A 17,839-nucleotide genomic window follows, 5' to 3' on the forward strand; every position below is an offset into this window, starting at 1 on the left:
CCCCCCCCTTTTTTTTTTTAATGTTTCACTTTGTATGAATGTCTTATTGCAAAGATAGATTTCCAAATCGGCTTAAGCTTCACTCAAAAGAAAACCAACCAACCAAACAAACCAAAAACAAAACCGGCAAACTGACCATAAGAAACCTGGACTAAATAAATAACTTCAGTGTTCACACAGAAAAAAAAAAGGAATGCAGCAAATTCACATCAGTCTTAGCTGATCTGGTCCCGTGTCTTTTGGCCGGTCTGTGGCACTGTAGTCCTCTCTGGAGCCCTCAAACTATATTTCTCCCCTCTTGCACTACAAAGGCAACAATAACAACAGCTGCACTCATCGCACTGGACTTAAAACAGAAGTATGGCGTTAAGAGAAGTTAAGAAAGACGTTTTCCACCTCTGCGAAGCTGTTGCACTTGCCTTCTCTCGGAGTGTGGGGTTGCTTTTTTTATTTTAAGGCGCGGGTTGTTTTGCGCGTCAACAATAAGGAGCATGCTGTTGGAGCGACGGAGAGCGCATTAAAAGAGCGCATTTCACTCAATGGAATTCTTATATTTAGCTCCGTGAGGGACCAGCCAGACGAGCAGAGGAAAGAGGAAACCTTGATCCTGGTGTTTATCGTTTTGAGACCGCTTCGAGCCCCCCAAACTTGTCGTTCATATCACGGTGCACGGCTATGTGGTGATGAGGGCGCTGTGAGTGTGTGAGAAAGACGGGGGAATAGCGCAATTTTATCTACAGCTCCGGAGAGGAAAGATGATGATGGCCGGTGGTGGTGGTGGTGGCGGAGCAGCCGTTGACCACAACGGGATATTCACAAATCCAAATCTCCACAACCTGCAGCAGACCCATATGGACGCCGATAACCCAGACTCCCGCAAACGGCCGCTGGAAACTCCGGCAGAGGAGGCCGGCTGTACCAAACGCACCAACACTGGAGGTAAGAGAAAAGCAATAACCAGCAGCCCATCCACCTCTTCTTCTCCACATTAACTCTGAGCCTTTGTTGTGCGCAACGGCAAAGCACAGCCTTCAGTGTGATACCGAAGCTCCATATGAGCAGTTCTGGGCGGCATGTTGGCTTTAACATGCAGCACCTGTGCACTTGGCACTTTGAGATACTGAGTGTGTTTATGGCTGTTACTTCATACGCTGCATGCTCGAGCAGCCCGACTGAGTGAGCGGCCTCCTCATCTTAGGTCAGCTCAGAATTTGAACTCGGCAACCTTTCTACTCCACATCTGGAGCTTTTGCTGGCAAGTTGTCATTCAGTAGACAGCTGATGATTTGTGTGCACCTTATTTAGTATAGTATTTATTTATTGTCATTGTCAAGAACAATGAAATTGCGTTTGGGGCTTCCATACAACCCAAAAAAAGAAGAAAATACTAAATACCCCTTAAAACCCAAGTGTACATATTTAACCCAGTGTGACTCCAATGCAATAGACAATCCTTAGCAATAACATGAGAACATGACAAGTAATATTGGTAGAAATTCAGACAAAGACCTGAGAAACATGACAAAGTACAACAATGCAACCCAATTTAACATAAAAGTTCTCCGAAGTCTCTGTTCATCAGAGTTTGTGTCTGTTGGAACATTAGGCACGGGTTTCTTCTGCAGAGGCTATAGACAAATCTGAGGAGGAGTGACAGAAATGTCATCACAGTCTTCAAACGTTACCCTGAATGTGAATCAGTACTGATGCCTGGGCCCTGAGTCATAGGATCTGCAAAGCACTCACCTTTACCTTTGACCAGTACAAATATGACAAGTATGTGAGCCAAACTTTTAGCAGCGCACTGGAAAGGAAGCTGCTCTTTGATCTTGGACACTTTAGTGTTGATTTGTGAGCCTTTTAAAACAAGTGGAGAAACAACAGAGCCTATTATTGTGTTGGTGATTTGTGAGATTGGAGCATCATAATCCTGATTTATGCTGAGTTGGAGTTTTCAGATTTTTTTCATTTTCTTTTTTGTGCTTTTAAGGTGAAATGAGCAAAAAAAGCCAACAGATGAAACTCATACCACCCTGTAGGGTTTGTGCTCATCAGCACTTGCAGGCCCAATTCCTAGTACCGTAAACCCAGGTTATTTATAGGGTGTGCGCTGAGCCAGAACTCAGCATCTGTTTGGAATTGTTTTAGCCTCATGATGTCTGACATACCACCTTCTAGCTTGCCTCTGTATAATGATAAAAGAACAACTGTAAAACACTAGAACACTAATTGAAAGCATGTAAGTGCTTGAGAAGCAGAGCTGGGTGCTGTAGTCCAGAATCGTGCATGAGAATCTATGCATTAAATTGAAGGCAAACGTCATTTTAAATGGGGGAATGGTGAGGTGCAGGAGAAGGGTACTACAGAAACACTGCAGTGCTATTTGAACAAATTGATCCTGATTTGTTTTTGTGGAGGAGTGTGGAGCGCTCATGCTTTATTATTTGTCAGTAAGATGCTGGAGTGCAGCAGTGAGGATGGTTGATTCCAGCTCCTGTACATCTTATTCCAGCTCGTGATTGTTCTGGTCTGCAACTCACAGGGACCACTTATTCGAGAACTTGTTGTTAATTAGACGTCTGCAGAGAACGAGCAGTTTCTTCGCCATATGTCACTGAAATTCTTTTTGTCTTTGTGTCCCTGACAGCCCAGCACTCAGTGATGGCAGCATTATATCCCATTTCCAACAGTACAAGTGCATCTTTGCTGCACTTCACTGAACCCCAGAAATGTAATTTCAGCAAGATACACAAGGACCATCGAGCTACCAGACAGTATTTTAGAACACATCCAACCACCATATGTCATCCATTAGCACCCCTAAAACCACTGTAGAAAAGAGAAGTCACGCAGCGTTCCTGCTTCTAGGAAAGTTTTCACCATTTAGCTGCGGCACAGAGACATTGCCGCATTGTTCCCATCCTGGTGGTGTGAATTGAAATTTTGAACATTTGGGTAGATTCTAAAAAATATATATATATAAATCACTACACCGACAGCTCAGGTTTTTTAGTGCTGGGCTTTGTATGATGGCATCAGACAGCGTTTTACCAGCCCCACTCTGTGTTCATTTCTGCATCACGCCTCCATCGTATTTTCAGAAAACGCAGCCGCACAATTAATCGTGTGCTGATGAACGTCTAACTCTGAAGAGGCTGTCTTGTTGTCTCAGGGGTGATTCAGATGACTTCCTGAAAGAGATTGTATCAGTGTGGAGAATACCTGATTGCTTTATCAAGGAAAACAAAGTGAAAATCCCATTTGTAATCATTAGCGTCTCATCCCCAAACCTCCTCTTATTTTGAAAAAAACGGTGGACAGATAATTCACATAGCAAATTATAATGAGTGTGCATAAATAAATGTGAAGATTGAAGAACTTTATGAGCTTACTGTAGCATGTCCAGCTTTGAAGAAAAGATGTATGTTTGGTCTGTGGTCAGCGATGAAATGGTGTTTCCCTTTAAAATCTAAAGGATGCGCTGCTATGCATGCTAAAAAGCCCCTGGCAACTTAAGGCTAATTCAATTTACAACCAGTGTAGTAACATTTGCAGTTTAGTTAGCTAACCTGAGTATAGTCAAGCAGCACCTCTATATGGCCGCCTTGCAGCATATACTGCCTTTATACTGAAATCCCAGCAAACGTGTGAACTGCGTTTTATAATAATAAAAGCATCCAAAGCAATAAGGCAGAGTTTAACAGTTTCACTGAAACATAGTCGCGTATCCTTGCTTACCTGAAATGCACATTCAGAGGTTTGTAACGGCCTATACAAAACAGCTGTTTCATAAATATCCCCCCTCTGCTTTATGTAACATTTTTTGATGTCACCTCCTGTTTCATCTCATATGATCTGCATGCATCGCATGTAACAATGCAAACCCCCAGCCTTTCTGTTAGCAGTAGGGCTAGACAGCCTGATAATCTTCAATCATGCTTGTAATCACCAAGCCCTTGACTACGTCTGATATTGATCATGCTATTCCTACCGAACCGATCATTAACATGACTGGCAGTTACAACAAAGAGAAGGAAGCCGTGCTCTTTCAAAGCCGATCCCCTGGTTGTGCATTAAGAGTTGTGGACACTGAACGAGGAAAAACACTGCTCCTCTTTTATCAGCGTTGCTCTTCTGTCCTTAAAGTGAACATCTTTTATTCGTTCCTCTTTCTAATTACCCACACTCTGAGCCCATGTTGCTGCCAAGCATGTGCCTTCCAAAAAGGTTGTGTGGCTCAGGGATTAGGTATGATCTCGTAATGTTGCTAATGGAAAGGTTGGCAGTGGAATGTGAGCTATTTTTCTTTTTTTAATTTTTTGGTGGGAAGGACACAGGTGCCCTTGCAGAGCGATGTGACGTGAGCGGACTGTGAATTTGCCAGGTGGCAGTTAAAGAGAGAATGAGAGAGCGATAGAAATGAAGACAGAGAAAAGCAGAGAGAGATAGACCATTAGGAGGGAGTGGAGTCTACAGGGGAACTGTGTCTATATACCAGAGCATCTCTCAGTGAATGAGACTGCTAGAATTTTCTGGAAGGCATTCCCTCCAAAGCCAAATGGGCCACGATGCTCAGGTTTGATTTGTGGATGAAAGTCATCAGAAAGCCAGGAAAAAGGCTGCTTTTTTAACAGTTTCCCTGGAAATCACCATAAAATGAACCTGCCACCCTCAGGTCCACACACAGACACTGACACGCTCACGCTGCAGTTTTTACACACATTTACGCTCGCTTGAGATACCTCTCGGTGTAAGATTTATAGTCGTAGTGATTGGCTTCATCACCCCCCTCCACCATTCTGCGGCACTGCCATTTGCAATGGTTGATGAGCCCCTCCGCCCTCTCAAACATGGCCGTCTAAGGGATTGGGGGTGGGGAAAAGGAGAGGAGGAGGGTGGGTGGCGTAAGGCACGCCGTCTCAGATCACTCCTCCTCCACCTCCTTCATCATCTGCTTATGTTCTCCATACACCTCTTCAGCCACTATTGAAGGTCACTCCACATGCTTCTGTGCTCAGCGCTGAAACCCTCTCCCTCCGCCACTTCACCTTTGTCACTTTCCACTAAAAAAAGTGAGTGAATGGACTGCCATACTTTATAGTGCTGCGTCAAAAGAGGCGGAGTAGGGGAGAAAATTCAATTTTTTGGGACCGGCATCAGGGGGTGGGGATATGACGTGCTGGAGGAAGCAGGCTACCCATTGGCCGAGCGAGGCGTCAGTCCTGCGTGCTGCTGCAGACAGACAGGCCACTCGATGAATATGGATGAGAGCAGTGAAAAGGGTGATGCGGCAGGGAAGACCCCCCCCTTCAAACCGATGCAGGCTTGAACAATGCGTGCCGTCTTTCACTGAAAACACCGAGAGCCTGCATTAGCATTTTCTTGGACAATTGAGGCTCTGGCCAGCTGCAAGCATGGCTCGGATGCTGCGGTGAAATCTCTTTTTCTGCACCCACTGATGAATTAGACCTCGGTGAAAAAGGTCGACTGGCCGCATTCCTCAACACTACCATTGCACCTATGCCTAGGCTAATGTTAAGATCCCATTTAGAGATTGTGTCCCGGCATTGATGGCGATCTGACAGAGGACTTGAGAAGCAGCAGATCTCAGAATGGGTAAGCCTCAAACTCTTTTTGTCTGACTTGTTGAATTGATCCATCGTGCTAGACTACATGCAATTTTACACACCGAGAGCTCGTTTGTTCATTATTGCTCATTTGAGTTACGTCGTCCTTGCTGGCTGTCAGGAGCAGGTTAGTCCATTGAAATGCAGAATGGGTACTTGGAGGGGTAGTGAGAAGGAGGGAGTACGGTCACAAGGCATTTCCTTCTGACCCACCCCCCTCCAGTGACTTAACTAAACACATTTGGCTCAAAGTCCACGTCTCCAAGCCATCCTTCCAGCACTGGAAGCAGGGGTCTGAACTAACACCCCACTGGCTCAGCTTCCCAATGTGCCCCACTGCTCCCGTTCCCTGGCGGATTGCAGCAACAGATTGCCATGTTTACTCTACCACATGACGCCATTAAAACCTGTTACTGTGATCTCAGACACTAGGACAGAATTAATTATTGACTAATGACAGCAAACGTGGCTGTAAGGGCGATGGAGGGAATCTTAGTGGCTTCCTCCCCTGCTGGGTTTACTCTGGCTGAAGATGAGCAGAAAGTTACGCAGTGGGTTTGGGCTTGTCTGTCAACAACAGGTCGTTGGATGTTTAGATCCTGCATTCAGCATCACTCAAATGAATTTCTTTGTGTGGCTATGGTAGCCAATATTCGTGATAGGGTGATGGAGGGCTGAAAAGCTTTACAGCGACCATGTCAGTCATGAATCACGCTTATTTGTTCTCCAAGGTCATTTTATTGTTGCTCATTGTGAGAGAAGCAGGGGTGATTAGAGTGAGTTTTGCAAATCGTCCTTTTGTTCTGAGAAGACCAACGTATTGACCAGCACCACGAGCTGTTCATCACGTTCATATGTGTCATTTCATATTAATGTAGCAGTCCTGTGAATTTGGACAGCTCACACGAGTATGGACAATTAAGGTGAAATTAACCATCATGGCATGGCAATCATGTGCATTTGTCAGAGCTGTTAGTTTTGGGTGATGTGCACCACAACAAGCCTGTGTCTGAATGAAACATGAGGGGCATATTAATGCAATAAGAAGAAGTAACGTGTAGGCTGTGAAATCCCTTCATGTCACAGTGCCATGTTCATTCACATCTGATTCTAATGAGGGCATGACTGAGGCAACAGGTTGGTCCACCTCAATCCATCCATCCACCGTGCCGGTCAAGCTCCAACATTCGATACCCTCGGCTTGACACGGGACGCAGCGATGTGGTGACAGACGCCGTGGCTTTGCCGTCAAAAAGCGATCTTGTCTCTGTGCTTGAAAATGCATCAGAAATTTCTTCAGACAAACGTGGACAGTGCCTTTTTACATCTCTGCCCGCTCCAGTGACGTCACCCTTGAGGCAGCTGAAAAAGGATCGAACATGACGTCATTGCATCCAGATCAGCGTGCAAGGCAGATTATGTATCAGTGCTTTGGTATACTAAGTACGCACCTGTATCAAGTGTTTACTATGACGTCATTGGTATAATATCAGTAATTCAGTGGGTAAACCCAGCTGCCACGCATCTATAAATACAGCATATTTGATGCATTGTTGGCAGGTTCTTTTATTACATTTGGGCTCAATATGTGGCTGATTTGCTTTTTACTAGATTACACACTCAATATGATCGGGGCTTTCTTGGAAGGACACTTTGCCCACTTTGGGGTTGATTAATTCTTAATTGCCACTGTAGGAAAATGAAGTTCCCAAGCTAAAAGGCAAACGCGGGTTTGAAATTCTTCGAACTGACGTTCTGTCACTCACTGACTGCTACAAGCAAATGTAAGCCACAGAAGCCCCTTCCAAAATGGAGGAGATTTAGACCATCTTGGCAGTATACCCTTTGAGCAAATCTGTGGGATTGGTTCCCATATGTTCTCCACGCGTCTTCTAATTACAAAGGCTCACTCTGTACTGGCATCCATGAACTGTATGGATAATGAGTTTGTGTTTTTTACAAGATACATTTTCAGATTCAGACTGAACTGCTCCTTCTACTTTCCTGTTGTTCACGTGTGAGAAATGATTAGTAACACTGGGTTTGGCTTTGAATTCAGTCAGAGGTTGCAAAAACTCCTTGAAAATAGATAAATTTAGACCTCTGCAAACTGGAAAGGAGGTCATCATTTACTCTACAAGAAATCTGGGACAGGACACAGAACATGATCTCTGATAGAATGTGAATGTACTGAAAGCTACAAAGACTCAAAAGACAAAATCTACTTCTAGATCTTTCCAGAGTAATACAGGAACTTGGTTATAATTTTTATGTGAAAGCTATTTTTTCTTACTCTAGTCTTTTTTTTATGGTAACAGTTTGGTGTATACAAAAATTGCAGAGATGCTTTATAAGATGTGACCCTTTCCCGTTTTGTGTCTCTCTCCCCAGAGGAGGGTGAGTACTTCCTGAAGGTGCTGATCCCCAGCTATGCAGCCGGCTCTATAATTGGCAAGGGCGGCCAGACCATCGTACAACTGCAGAAAGAGACGGGTGCCACCATTAAGCTGTCCAAATCCAAAGACTTCTACCCAGGTAAGAATGAGCACTCGGTAATTAAGATTGATGATCACAAAGGCTCATATACACGAGTCGTCTGACTCATCACCCGGCCAAAGGAGCGACGTCGTAGTGGAAGACTGATTTTGATATTTCCTCTTCATTTGGCTTTGCAGGAATAATTGCACTACATTTTAATCACGCAGTAATCATGAACTCTTTGAACTTATTATCCTTTTGTCCTTGAGAGACTAAACATGCATGGAGATGTTACAGTGGCAGACAATTCCAGACTTTCTTTGAATTTATAAAATTACTTTTTCACATTTTCCTGCTGACAGCGATGTTGGAAATAAAAACAAGAAATGTGTGCTGGCAGTGACGGGGCTATGACACAGGGCTGAGCGATACGGGGGAAAAAATACATCCCGTTATCTTTAGGACTGAATGGCGATACATGATATGCGTTTGATATATGGTACAAGTGCAAATATGCGTGCTCTGTTAACAACAACAAAAAAGAAATTGTAAAAGTCATTTTTAATACTTCCACCAGAAGCTGCTGCAATTTTTAAGAAACCGTTTTGTTAAATCATTTTCCATATTTCTTCTTGATATTCAAAATCTACCAGGTCACCAGCAGCTCATATGATTAGGGTTTGTTGAATGCTGACTCCTTTCTATAGATAATCTGCTTATTTGAACACCCAAGAGGAAAAAGATTTTAACAAACAACCCGCAGTGCCAAAATGATTTTATAAGACTTTGTTAACGTCTGCAAATATTGGAATATTTGCTTATTTAGCATGTGGCAAAAACACAAATCAAACATAACCCTAGCTTGATTGCAGGTGATATAATGGATGTTTAGAGGATATATTTTTAATTGTCTAAACTGTTTTCACTCAGTCAGGCACGGCTCTGTTTCTTTTAAGTGGGGCTGTATCAGATTCTGGTGCACAGTCAGTGTGTCGATGGCAGGGGCATGGACTCGAACAGGAGCTAAATCTTTGCTACAGATACTGCTTTAGTCTATTAATAGAATCAATAACAGTTTCAGTGTATATCTAGAAAAGCTTCACAGTTTTACCTACTGTCAGCTGCTTTCCATGAAGAGGTTAAGGTTAGATGCATAAAACATGGGAGTTGATTGTTTGCTGTTGTCTCACCTTGTGTGACTTCGGTGTTTTAAATGGTTAGTTTGTATCCAAATGCATAAAAAACACAAGTCACACCAGCAGCCCCTGTTTTCTGTGAGGTAAGAATAGTTATTTATTCTTCAGCGATGTCCACTGGCTACTAGCTTCTTGTTTTTGTTCACATTAACCCACGGCATCAAACTTTGAGTTATTTCTTATTGTCAGAGCGGCGCTGTGTGTGTGTCCCTGATTGCTACAGGAGAACTTTGTCAGTGAAGTTAAAGCAAAGAGATACTGAAGAGGGCAGTGAGACGAGAGCTTTACTGTAGAAAACGTTTTATGTAATGTAACATAAAATCTCTAATATTGTCCCATACAGGCAGATTTTAAAAGTCTTGGGTGTCCCCAGAATAAAATTCAAATATCAGCCCAACATACTACACAGATGGTCATTTTTTTTTAGTCTTTTTTTAAAAATAGCTGTTTCAGTTTCTGTAGACTCAAATTGTACTGGAACAGCTGCTGCACCTGTCCGTTTCAGGAAGATGTCTGTGAATGACAGAGAGGAGCAGACAATAGGAGCAGTGCAGTCAGTTAGTAGACGACATGGCTGCCGATACAATCCTGAATAAAAACTGTCCACGGCTTCTTTCTCTCTCAGCGATAACTTAACATGTAAATAGAGCCACATTCTTAGCGCAGTCTTTTTCTTGTATGTGAATAAGTAGCTTGTCAGATAGTGTTACAGTTACAAAAATCCACATTTGATTCAATATTTCATAGTAGTTAAGAAAAAAAATGTGGCCATGAAAGTAGACTTTGAAAGTAGACTGACGCACATAAAGTACCATCACAGATAGTAACACGCACTCACTAGTTCACTATTTGTTGTAAATTGTTCCTTAAACTTTGTACAGGTCAGGGTCTTCCTTCATCATTTCATTTTCCCTAGAGCGCTAACCTGTGTGCATACAGTCAAAGCTAATAATTACATTAAACACGCAAGCCACATTAGACCCATGAATCAACAACGGGATTGTCGTGTTCCACTGGAGACAGGTGTTCAGGTGATGGGAAAACAGGAAAGTGTCTACTTATTGGCTATTTTAATTTTCATTACTTTATTTGCTGTCACAGATCCTCAAATCTGGGTATCAAGCCCCAAATGCCACACATGACTCTGTGGCTTATCTCATGCTATACTTAAAAATGTATCAGAATTCTTTTCATATAAACACGGACAGTATTGCATGTAGGGCCTTTGGGTTTGTGCTACGTAAGTAAAACTTTGCTTTCAGCGGCATCTGGTTGCTTTAACCAGCTAGAATGGCTTCAGGTCCTGGTATAACAAAAACACAAGCCCCCAAAACACTGTAAGTGCACCCTACAGTTAAACTGATAGTGATCTTTGTTGATAAAAATTTGCTTTGTTGCATACCTAGCCAATCCCTGTTAGCAGCAGGCTATGATCCTCCACTTTCACTGACCTCAGAAAAAGTAAAGAGTGAGTGGGCAGGACTATGAACGAATTTTAGCTCAGCTGCTATTGGTTACTTAATCTCTTTATAGAAAAAAAGAGAAGATTCTTATTGGCTTGTAACACTGGAAGGTGGTTTGTTGCCAGGGTCCCAGACGAATGCTGACATTAGATGATTTTAAACTTCAGAAATCTTATAACACCATAAAAACTCATTCTCATGACATTTAACCTTTTTAAAATATCGATATCTCGCCCAGCTCTATTATTGCAGGGAACAAAAGTCCCGTTGCTGGGAGGTGAACCAGGTTCAAGAAATGCCAAGCTTTCTCGTATTCAGCGCGGTTACATAGCTAGCAGGTTGCGCATTTATTTGTTATATGTATTTATATCATTGCAATACATCAACTGCCTCGCACTTCTGGAAAAATTATGCAGGGCTGCCATCTTGTTCGCCTCCTCTGAAATGCAAGTGCAAATGCTGTGCTGCAGAGGAGATGCATCCAAAGCATTAGCTGTGTTGGAGGGTGTCACTCAGACCAGGAGACGGATGTCCGTGCAGCTCACTGACCCCTATCATACGGAGGTCAAAGCTGAACCATCTTATCCTCCAAACACAAAACGGCTGAGTTGTAGAGGAGTCTGGCTGTTTGTCCTTCATGCCTCAGAGGACACTTCAACCTGCTGAAAAATAACAGGTGCTTAGCGTCTTGCTGCTCATTAGGTCCAGATGTTTTCTGTGATATCTGATGCAAGCAAATAATCCTTGTGTAGGAGTGTACTTTTAGTTTAGATGTATTGAAGAGCAAATTACCTCTTTTGATGGGAAATGTAGGTGTGTAGATTTGTGAGAAAGTCTCCAGATGTGTTCACATTGGACTTACAGACAGTTCTCAAATTGCTTTTAGCAGATGCTACATGCTATCCTCAATTTTTTTTTTGTAGTTTTGAACACTGAACACTTTGTATTAGGTTATTTGCTTGGTGACAGCAGGATCATCCAAAGGTTCCTTTAATTTAACTACACGGTATCGTTTGAATGTGGCCTGTTCCTTTGGGACCTGGATGTGATATATAGACCCTGTGCACGAGAAAATGCTAACTTCCTGGTTTGAGACCAGATGTGGGGTTGTACATTTCCGGTAGCTTTACTTTGCGGTCAATCGCTACTGCGAAGATATACTCCAAAATCATGTCCAAAACTCGGAAACGGAAAGATCGCGTTAAGTTACAAAGAGCAGAAGGTGGGAACACTCACCGCTGCTGTGTCATAAAAAATCTAATGATCAATTTTGACGTTTAAAGAGTTTAGATCGATCAGTTGTTTACATCACTCAACACAAGCAGAACTGCATCACTGCAGCAGAAGTCACATCGTCCACATTCAGAAGCACATCTCTGTATAGTGACTGGTCTTATGATTTAAACAGGCAAATGTTCAGCATTCAAACTACAGGTGAAGAATAGTCAAGCCAGATGTTTCCCGTTATGTCGATATCAGCTAGTCAAGTACACACCTACACAGCATGTTAACAAACCGTGAAAAAAAGCCACACAAAAAATGAACAATTGCTGGTAACGGTTTCTATACATTAGTATGTACGAAGGGTTCGTTGTGACTTACCTTCAAAATTACAGCGGTCCCTCGCTATAACGCGGTTCACCTTTCACCTCGCTGTTTCGCGGATTTTTTAGTGCAAGTTTGCATGCTTATTTTTACGTCACATTGTGTCCTGCGTCCTGATCGCTGCAGACGATCTCCTCCGTGACGTCTCTCCTGTACAGTACAGAATCGCTGCATCAATCGCTAGCAGTGTGACTCTGAAGTGCAGTGCTGTATGTCCATGATGTCCACGAAACGTTTTGCACCGTCAAAAAATAAAGTTGTCTACTTGAGTTCACCTATCGCTGGTTATTTTTAGAACACAACACCCATGATAAACGAGGGACCGCTGTTTACAGATACTGAGAAATATAACATTTGAATCCATTTTCTCTTTTGCTCTGAGGCGCGGGGGAAAAAAATATCGACAAGTCGATGAACATCATTTACAGATATATTGGGTAAATGCCCAAGACATCTATAGAAATGTAAATCACCGCTTGATTTATTCATTTGCTTAACTTGTTTTGGACCGTAAACAAGGCGCGAATAGGACACCGGAAACAAAGCTCCCCACAGGAGTTTCCGCCCGGAAGTAGCATATGCTAACGTACACATAGTCTATTGGACGTACTGGACTGCGGCAAAGAATTACTGAACGCTGGGGGAGAGGAGAATGAGGATGTGGTGGGAAATATTTTTCCACCGTGTTTCTGTTAACCACGGTGAGAGGATACATGTTTGGAGGGCATGGCTTGAAATTCTCAACAAAGGAGGCCAGCCATTTTGAGGGAATGGATTACAGCTACTACTCAAGCACTGGAACAAATGAAAGGACTGATATGTATATCCTTATTTCCCGCTTGGTCTCTGGATGTGCTCATAGGCCACCACCTGCTCTGCCCATCCCCCTACTCATCATCGTGTTGAGTGAGAAGAAGAGTTCAGGGAGAGGGAGCTGGCAAGAATTTGATTGGGTGGTTGTTCTGGCCCACACAAGTCAAATTAGGACTGCTACTGTACAACAGTTGAGAGCGCTGCTTTATGAAGTAGCCTGTGGAGACTAAACGATGCTGATTTAACTCTTCTGGATTCCTAAACTTACGCGCCACATCTGTGTGACCTTCAGTGATGAATCTGCTGCATTTTGGGTTAGCGTAGCATGCTAATGCCATTGCACACAGTTCACACCATCGTTGCTCACCCACCAGCAGACTGAGCTCGCTCACAACGCTCAAAATTGCATCCTAAAGAAACCAGTGCAGCCATTTTCTTTTGCAGTTTTCTCTGTAGTGGTTCTCACCCTCCCCACATCACCCACCCATCAGTGGACAGCTTCAAACTGTGAATTCAGTAGTCTTGGAGGGGATCTGTACAACCGGGCCCTGCTGCGGCCGACTGTGATGGATGACCGGAGATAGTGAAGGGTGTGGATGATGCATGATTGTATGTGAGCGTGGGGACAGCAGGGCAGGCCCAGAAATAGCCTATTTCAATCTCTCTCTGTGGACTTGACCCCTCCCAGCTGCACCCGAGCTTCTCCAGCACACGCCAAGTTTCCCCTTCCCTCCTCTCCACACACTGTTTTGTTCAGATTTGGTTCCTGGTAGTCAGAAGAGTTCGGGCCAGATACCATGACATAATTCTTTAGCTAAACTTTAGTTTGCGTGCTCACTTTTTAACACATGAATGCTGACTCTTTAATGACCTGCCAGCCTCATCTGAGATGTTCCTTGATTGTATTACTGAAGCCTGTATAAATGCTGTACACTATGCATTAAGCACATATACATCTCTACTTGCACCTTCTTACACACACACACACACACACACACACACACACACACACACACACACACACACACACACACACAAGCAGCTGCAAAGAGACCCGTGGGAGTTTGGGATTTGAACATAAACTTAGAGCCAGATTTCAACCCTTTACTTTGTGCAGTTGGCCTTCAGCCAGCATCTTAATTTGTACAGCACAAAACAGATGAGGTTGTCGTGACGTCGCTGAAGTATGTTTTTCATTCTCTAATCATAAAGAAATCATGACATCATGCTGGAAACCACCACTATTCCACAGAGTATAAGATGAGGTCTTTTCTTCAAAGAAGAGCAGACAAAGAAACTGTGTTAAAGTAAACTTTCTGTTTTACTATCTATGTGCATCACATACTCATGCATCCATATGGACAGTGTCACTATAGGTGAGGATTTCAAACTGATTAAAACTGGAACTTTTCCCAGGTTTATGGCTGTGCCTCCAGTGACTCATAATTGTGTGCTATTGTGTCTGTGCTGTTCTACTTTCTGGTTCTAATATGATGCAGAGAGCAAGATGACCTGAGCTGCACGTACAATACAGGATGTATCATTGCATTAAAAAAAACAACACAATCACTGCTGTTCTTGGTGATTGACAAAGGTCAGCTGATTAAAAGGACACCAGTTTTACACTCAGAGGTCAGTTTACTACAGACCCCCACCCCCCTGTTGGGTTTTGTCGAGGGAAAAAGAGCTGTGTGTAAATTTGCACACATGGCTTAATAAACCGTGAATAGAAATTTCCATGCACAGAGTTGCAGTCTGCACACAGATTTACAAATGATGTTGTCCTTCACAGGACTTCTGTGCAAGCCTCAAACTGAAAGGTTGGTTTTGGAATGAAGAGTAAAGTAAATATAATGTTACACCATGAAAGCTGTGAAATGCCCCGTGCAAAACTAATACTAAATGTTATAACTTAGTATTAAACCCAACGAAATAGACATTTTTAATCAATGTCAGTCAGTGCAGCGCTGGTTCCAAACTGGTTCTGTCTTTTGAGTAACACCCTACATTACAGCAGTGGTTTAACAATTAAAAATTATGTAGCACTACAAGCAGCAGTTAAGGTAATGGATGCATACAATCTGCCTCTCTATGTCAACCACTGCAGAATTTATTTTTTGTTGTAGCCCCTCCCACACCCACTAGTCACTGGTTCGAAGCTTGGGCCCTCCAGGTTTTTTGGCACCAGTCTTTTTTTTTTCCTGGGTGGAAGTAGGTGGAACTGGCCTTGGATTGGAGACTGGTACAACTGAAGGATCTTGTTATATTGTAAGGTCAGGTATTGCTAGACCTCGACTTGGCTGTAACACACTACCTTTTGTGCTACATGAGCAGTTGGTCTAGTCACTTGTTAGTGACCTTATTTATTTGACAGTACGCTGAAAGGTAATTTCTTTTTGAACCTCCATCTGAGGTTCTGCTACCTGCAAATACTTTATTTCTTAACTTTTGTACTTTTATTTTTTGAGTCATAAATGTCATGTAGCATAAAACTATTATTCTCATTTTCAGCTTGGATTCTATTAGAATAATTTGCATAATGTACAGTTTGAACAAAAAACATGAAAACATTAAACTCTCCCTTTAAGGTAGTGGTTCATAAACGGTGTGGGCACCACTGGTTTGGTGGGGAACTGCTGGAGATATGCAGTAAAACTAAGGCAAATGAATGTGATCTGTTTAGGGAACAAGAGTTTTCTGTTGTTATCTACTAACCTCAATTTAAGTAAAAGACAACTTGATCCTTTTTAAATAATTGAGAAGACATTTTCAGTGTTAGGTGTTTAAAAAAAATGCCACTGCTTTAAGCCAGCTTCCTCCTGATTAGCTTTCCATTGCAAACAAAAGGGTGGGGCAGCAGGTGTGTGGGGTTCCTGTTCTCACAGCTAGTGTTGATATGACCATATTTGGAATAGCTGCTCTTCATGAAATCAGACAGAATCTTTTTCTTACAGAAATCCCATTAGTGCCGACAGTGAGAAAGAGGGACTACTTGTCTCATAGTGTCCTAGAACCCAGTGCATTGGTGTCTAATTTAGTGGCTTATTTTGTTGTGCTGGATGTGTTTACTGTGTTTTTTAAAAGATTGACAGTGGGATTGGCTGAAACTTTTGGTCAGGCAAAAATGGAATATTTGTGGATATCAATGGTGGATTACAAAAAGATCCCCGCATTTAAAATCAGTGTTTACATTTTGGAGAGGCATGCCATGTTGCAACAACATGGCATGAATATATTCAGAATGGAGCTTTCCAACAAAGAATTTTCAGCTCAATTTGTAGTGTGAATAATTACTTGGAAAATCTGCTGATGTGATGACAGTAATTATGGGTGATATTTTTTGTGTGGCAGGCTAAGAGTCTAAATAAATCAGGCAAACGATTTGGACCGGCTAATGCAGATGTGTATTTTCTGTCAACTAGAGAGAAACTTTGAAACTTTCTTACTTTAGGATGGAGATAGAAGACCTAAGTCACTGGTCTCGTGGGGAAAGCTGAAGACTGAGATGTTTGATCTCAGGGGCACTGACACATTTCTCTCTGTTGCTGCCGGTCTTACTCTGTGACTCGAGTGGAGCTTTTCTTACAACACTGTCATCTGATGCACACAATCGAGGATGTGAAAAGGGTGGGGGGGAAAATTCAGACAGTTTCACATCCTCTGTATAGTGACTCATTAGTGACAAAAGTTATAGTAACACATCATGAGATGTGCTCTTAGCAAAAACAACCGTATTGATACGGGAGCAGAATTGTCAGTCTGTGAAAACCTTTGCAGAAGCAGAGACGTTTAACTGATAACTACTGTAGCAAGCAAAGCAGAAGGACCTCTTCAGCATTTAATGCAGAAACAACAAAGACTCGGGGCAACGTATCTTCTAAGGATGCGTTACATCACTTAAGATGGCCTAGTTTATGGGGCTTTTTCAAGGAATGAGGTTGCTCAGTCTAAAAAATTATAGTAAGTCAGGCTAAGGTGAATTTATTGAAGTCGCAGTTCTGTGTGGGTGTGATTCAATTTTGCAAACAGACTGGTTCCTGGGATTTTGTCCTTGTTGTTCGTATCCTGACTGCATATTAAAGTTCAATTCATACACAAGAGTTAATCTTTTTACCATTTCCTCCAGCATACTTGCTATTAATAAACGTGATAGAGAAATGGAAGCAATTAGGCTTAATAGGGAATAACACCCACTGTTCAGTCACAGATTCATTTTCTAATGGCTGGGCTTTTCCCCCAATGCAGCATATATCTAGAAAGTATTGTGTGTTTTATATAATGAATGATATCCATTATCATTATGAAATATTGCTAATAGTGTTCTGTGATACATGTGCTGACATAAGAGTCTGCAGCCAGTGAAGCACGTGCACGCACAAGCTGCAGTCTGTCACTTTGTTATTTCATGAAGGACAGGCAGGTGCAGCAAAACACTAAGAGATGCCAAATGAGCTTTTGTTGCCACTGGTGCTAATATACTATAACTGTGTGAAAAAGTATGGTAGGAGTTAAAAGAGTAAGAGTACAATGATTGTGAAATTGAGCTTATTCCTGTTTTTGTGTGTGGAGAACAAAAACAACAAAAATCTTCATTAGACATAAGTAGGGCTGCAGGGTGCAATTTATGTGACGAGTGTGTGCGTTACCGCCAGTGTTG

The 17,839-nt window shown here is 42.5% G+C and overlaps 1 protein-coding gene across 2 annotated transcripts in view; it reads left to right on the forward strand.

Annotated features, from left to right (window-relative positions):
* Window positions 1-265: 265 nt before the first annotated feature.
* The window catches only part of nova1 (NOVA alternative splicing regulator 1), a 29,046-nt gene continuing 11,472 nt past the window's right edge, over window positions 266-17,839 (forward strand). The window contains exons 1-2 of one of the 2 annotated variants that reach the window (XM_005740122.2): window positions 266-939; window positions 8,019-8,162. In XM_005740122.2, the coding sequence (XP_005740179.1) occupies window positions 756-939; window positions 8,019-8,162 (328 nt within the window). In that variant the 5' untranslated portion in view covers window positions 266-755. Of the gene's footprint in view, window positions 940-5,234; window positions 5,617-8,018; window positions 8,163-17,839 lie in introns of those variants that run through there. The other variant, XM_013912684.1, reaches the window with a different exon arrangement.

This window comes from Pundamilia nyererei, unplaced genomic scaffold (genome assembly GCF_000239375.1).
Source record: "Pundamilia nyererei isolate P.nyererei 1_Seehausen unplaced genomic scaffold, PunNye1.0 scaffold00097, whole genome shotgun sequence".
Lineage (NCBI taxonomy): Eukaryota > Metazoa > Chordata > Actinopteri > Cichliformes > Cichlidae > Pundamilia > Pundamilia nyererei.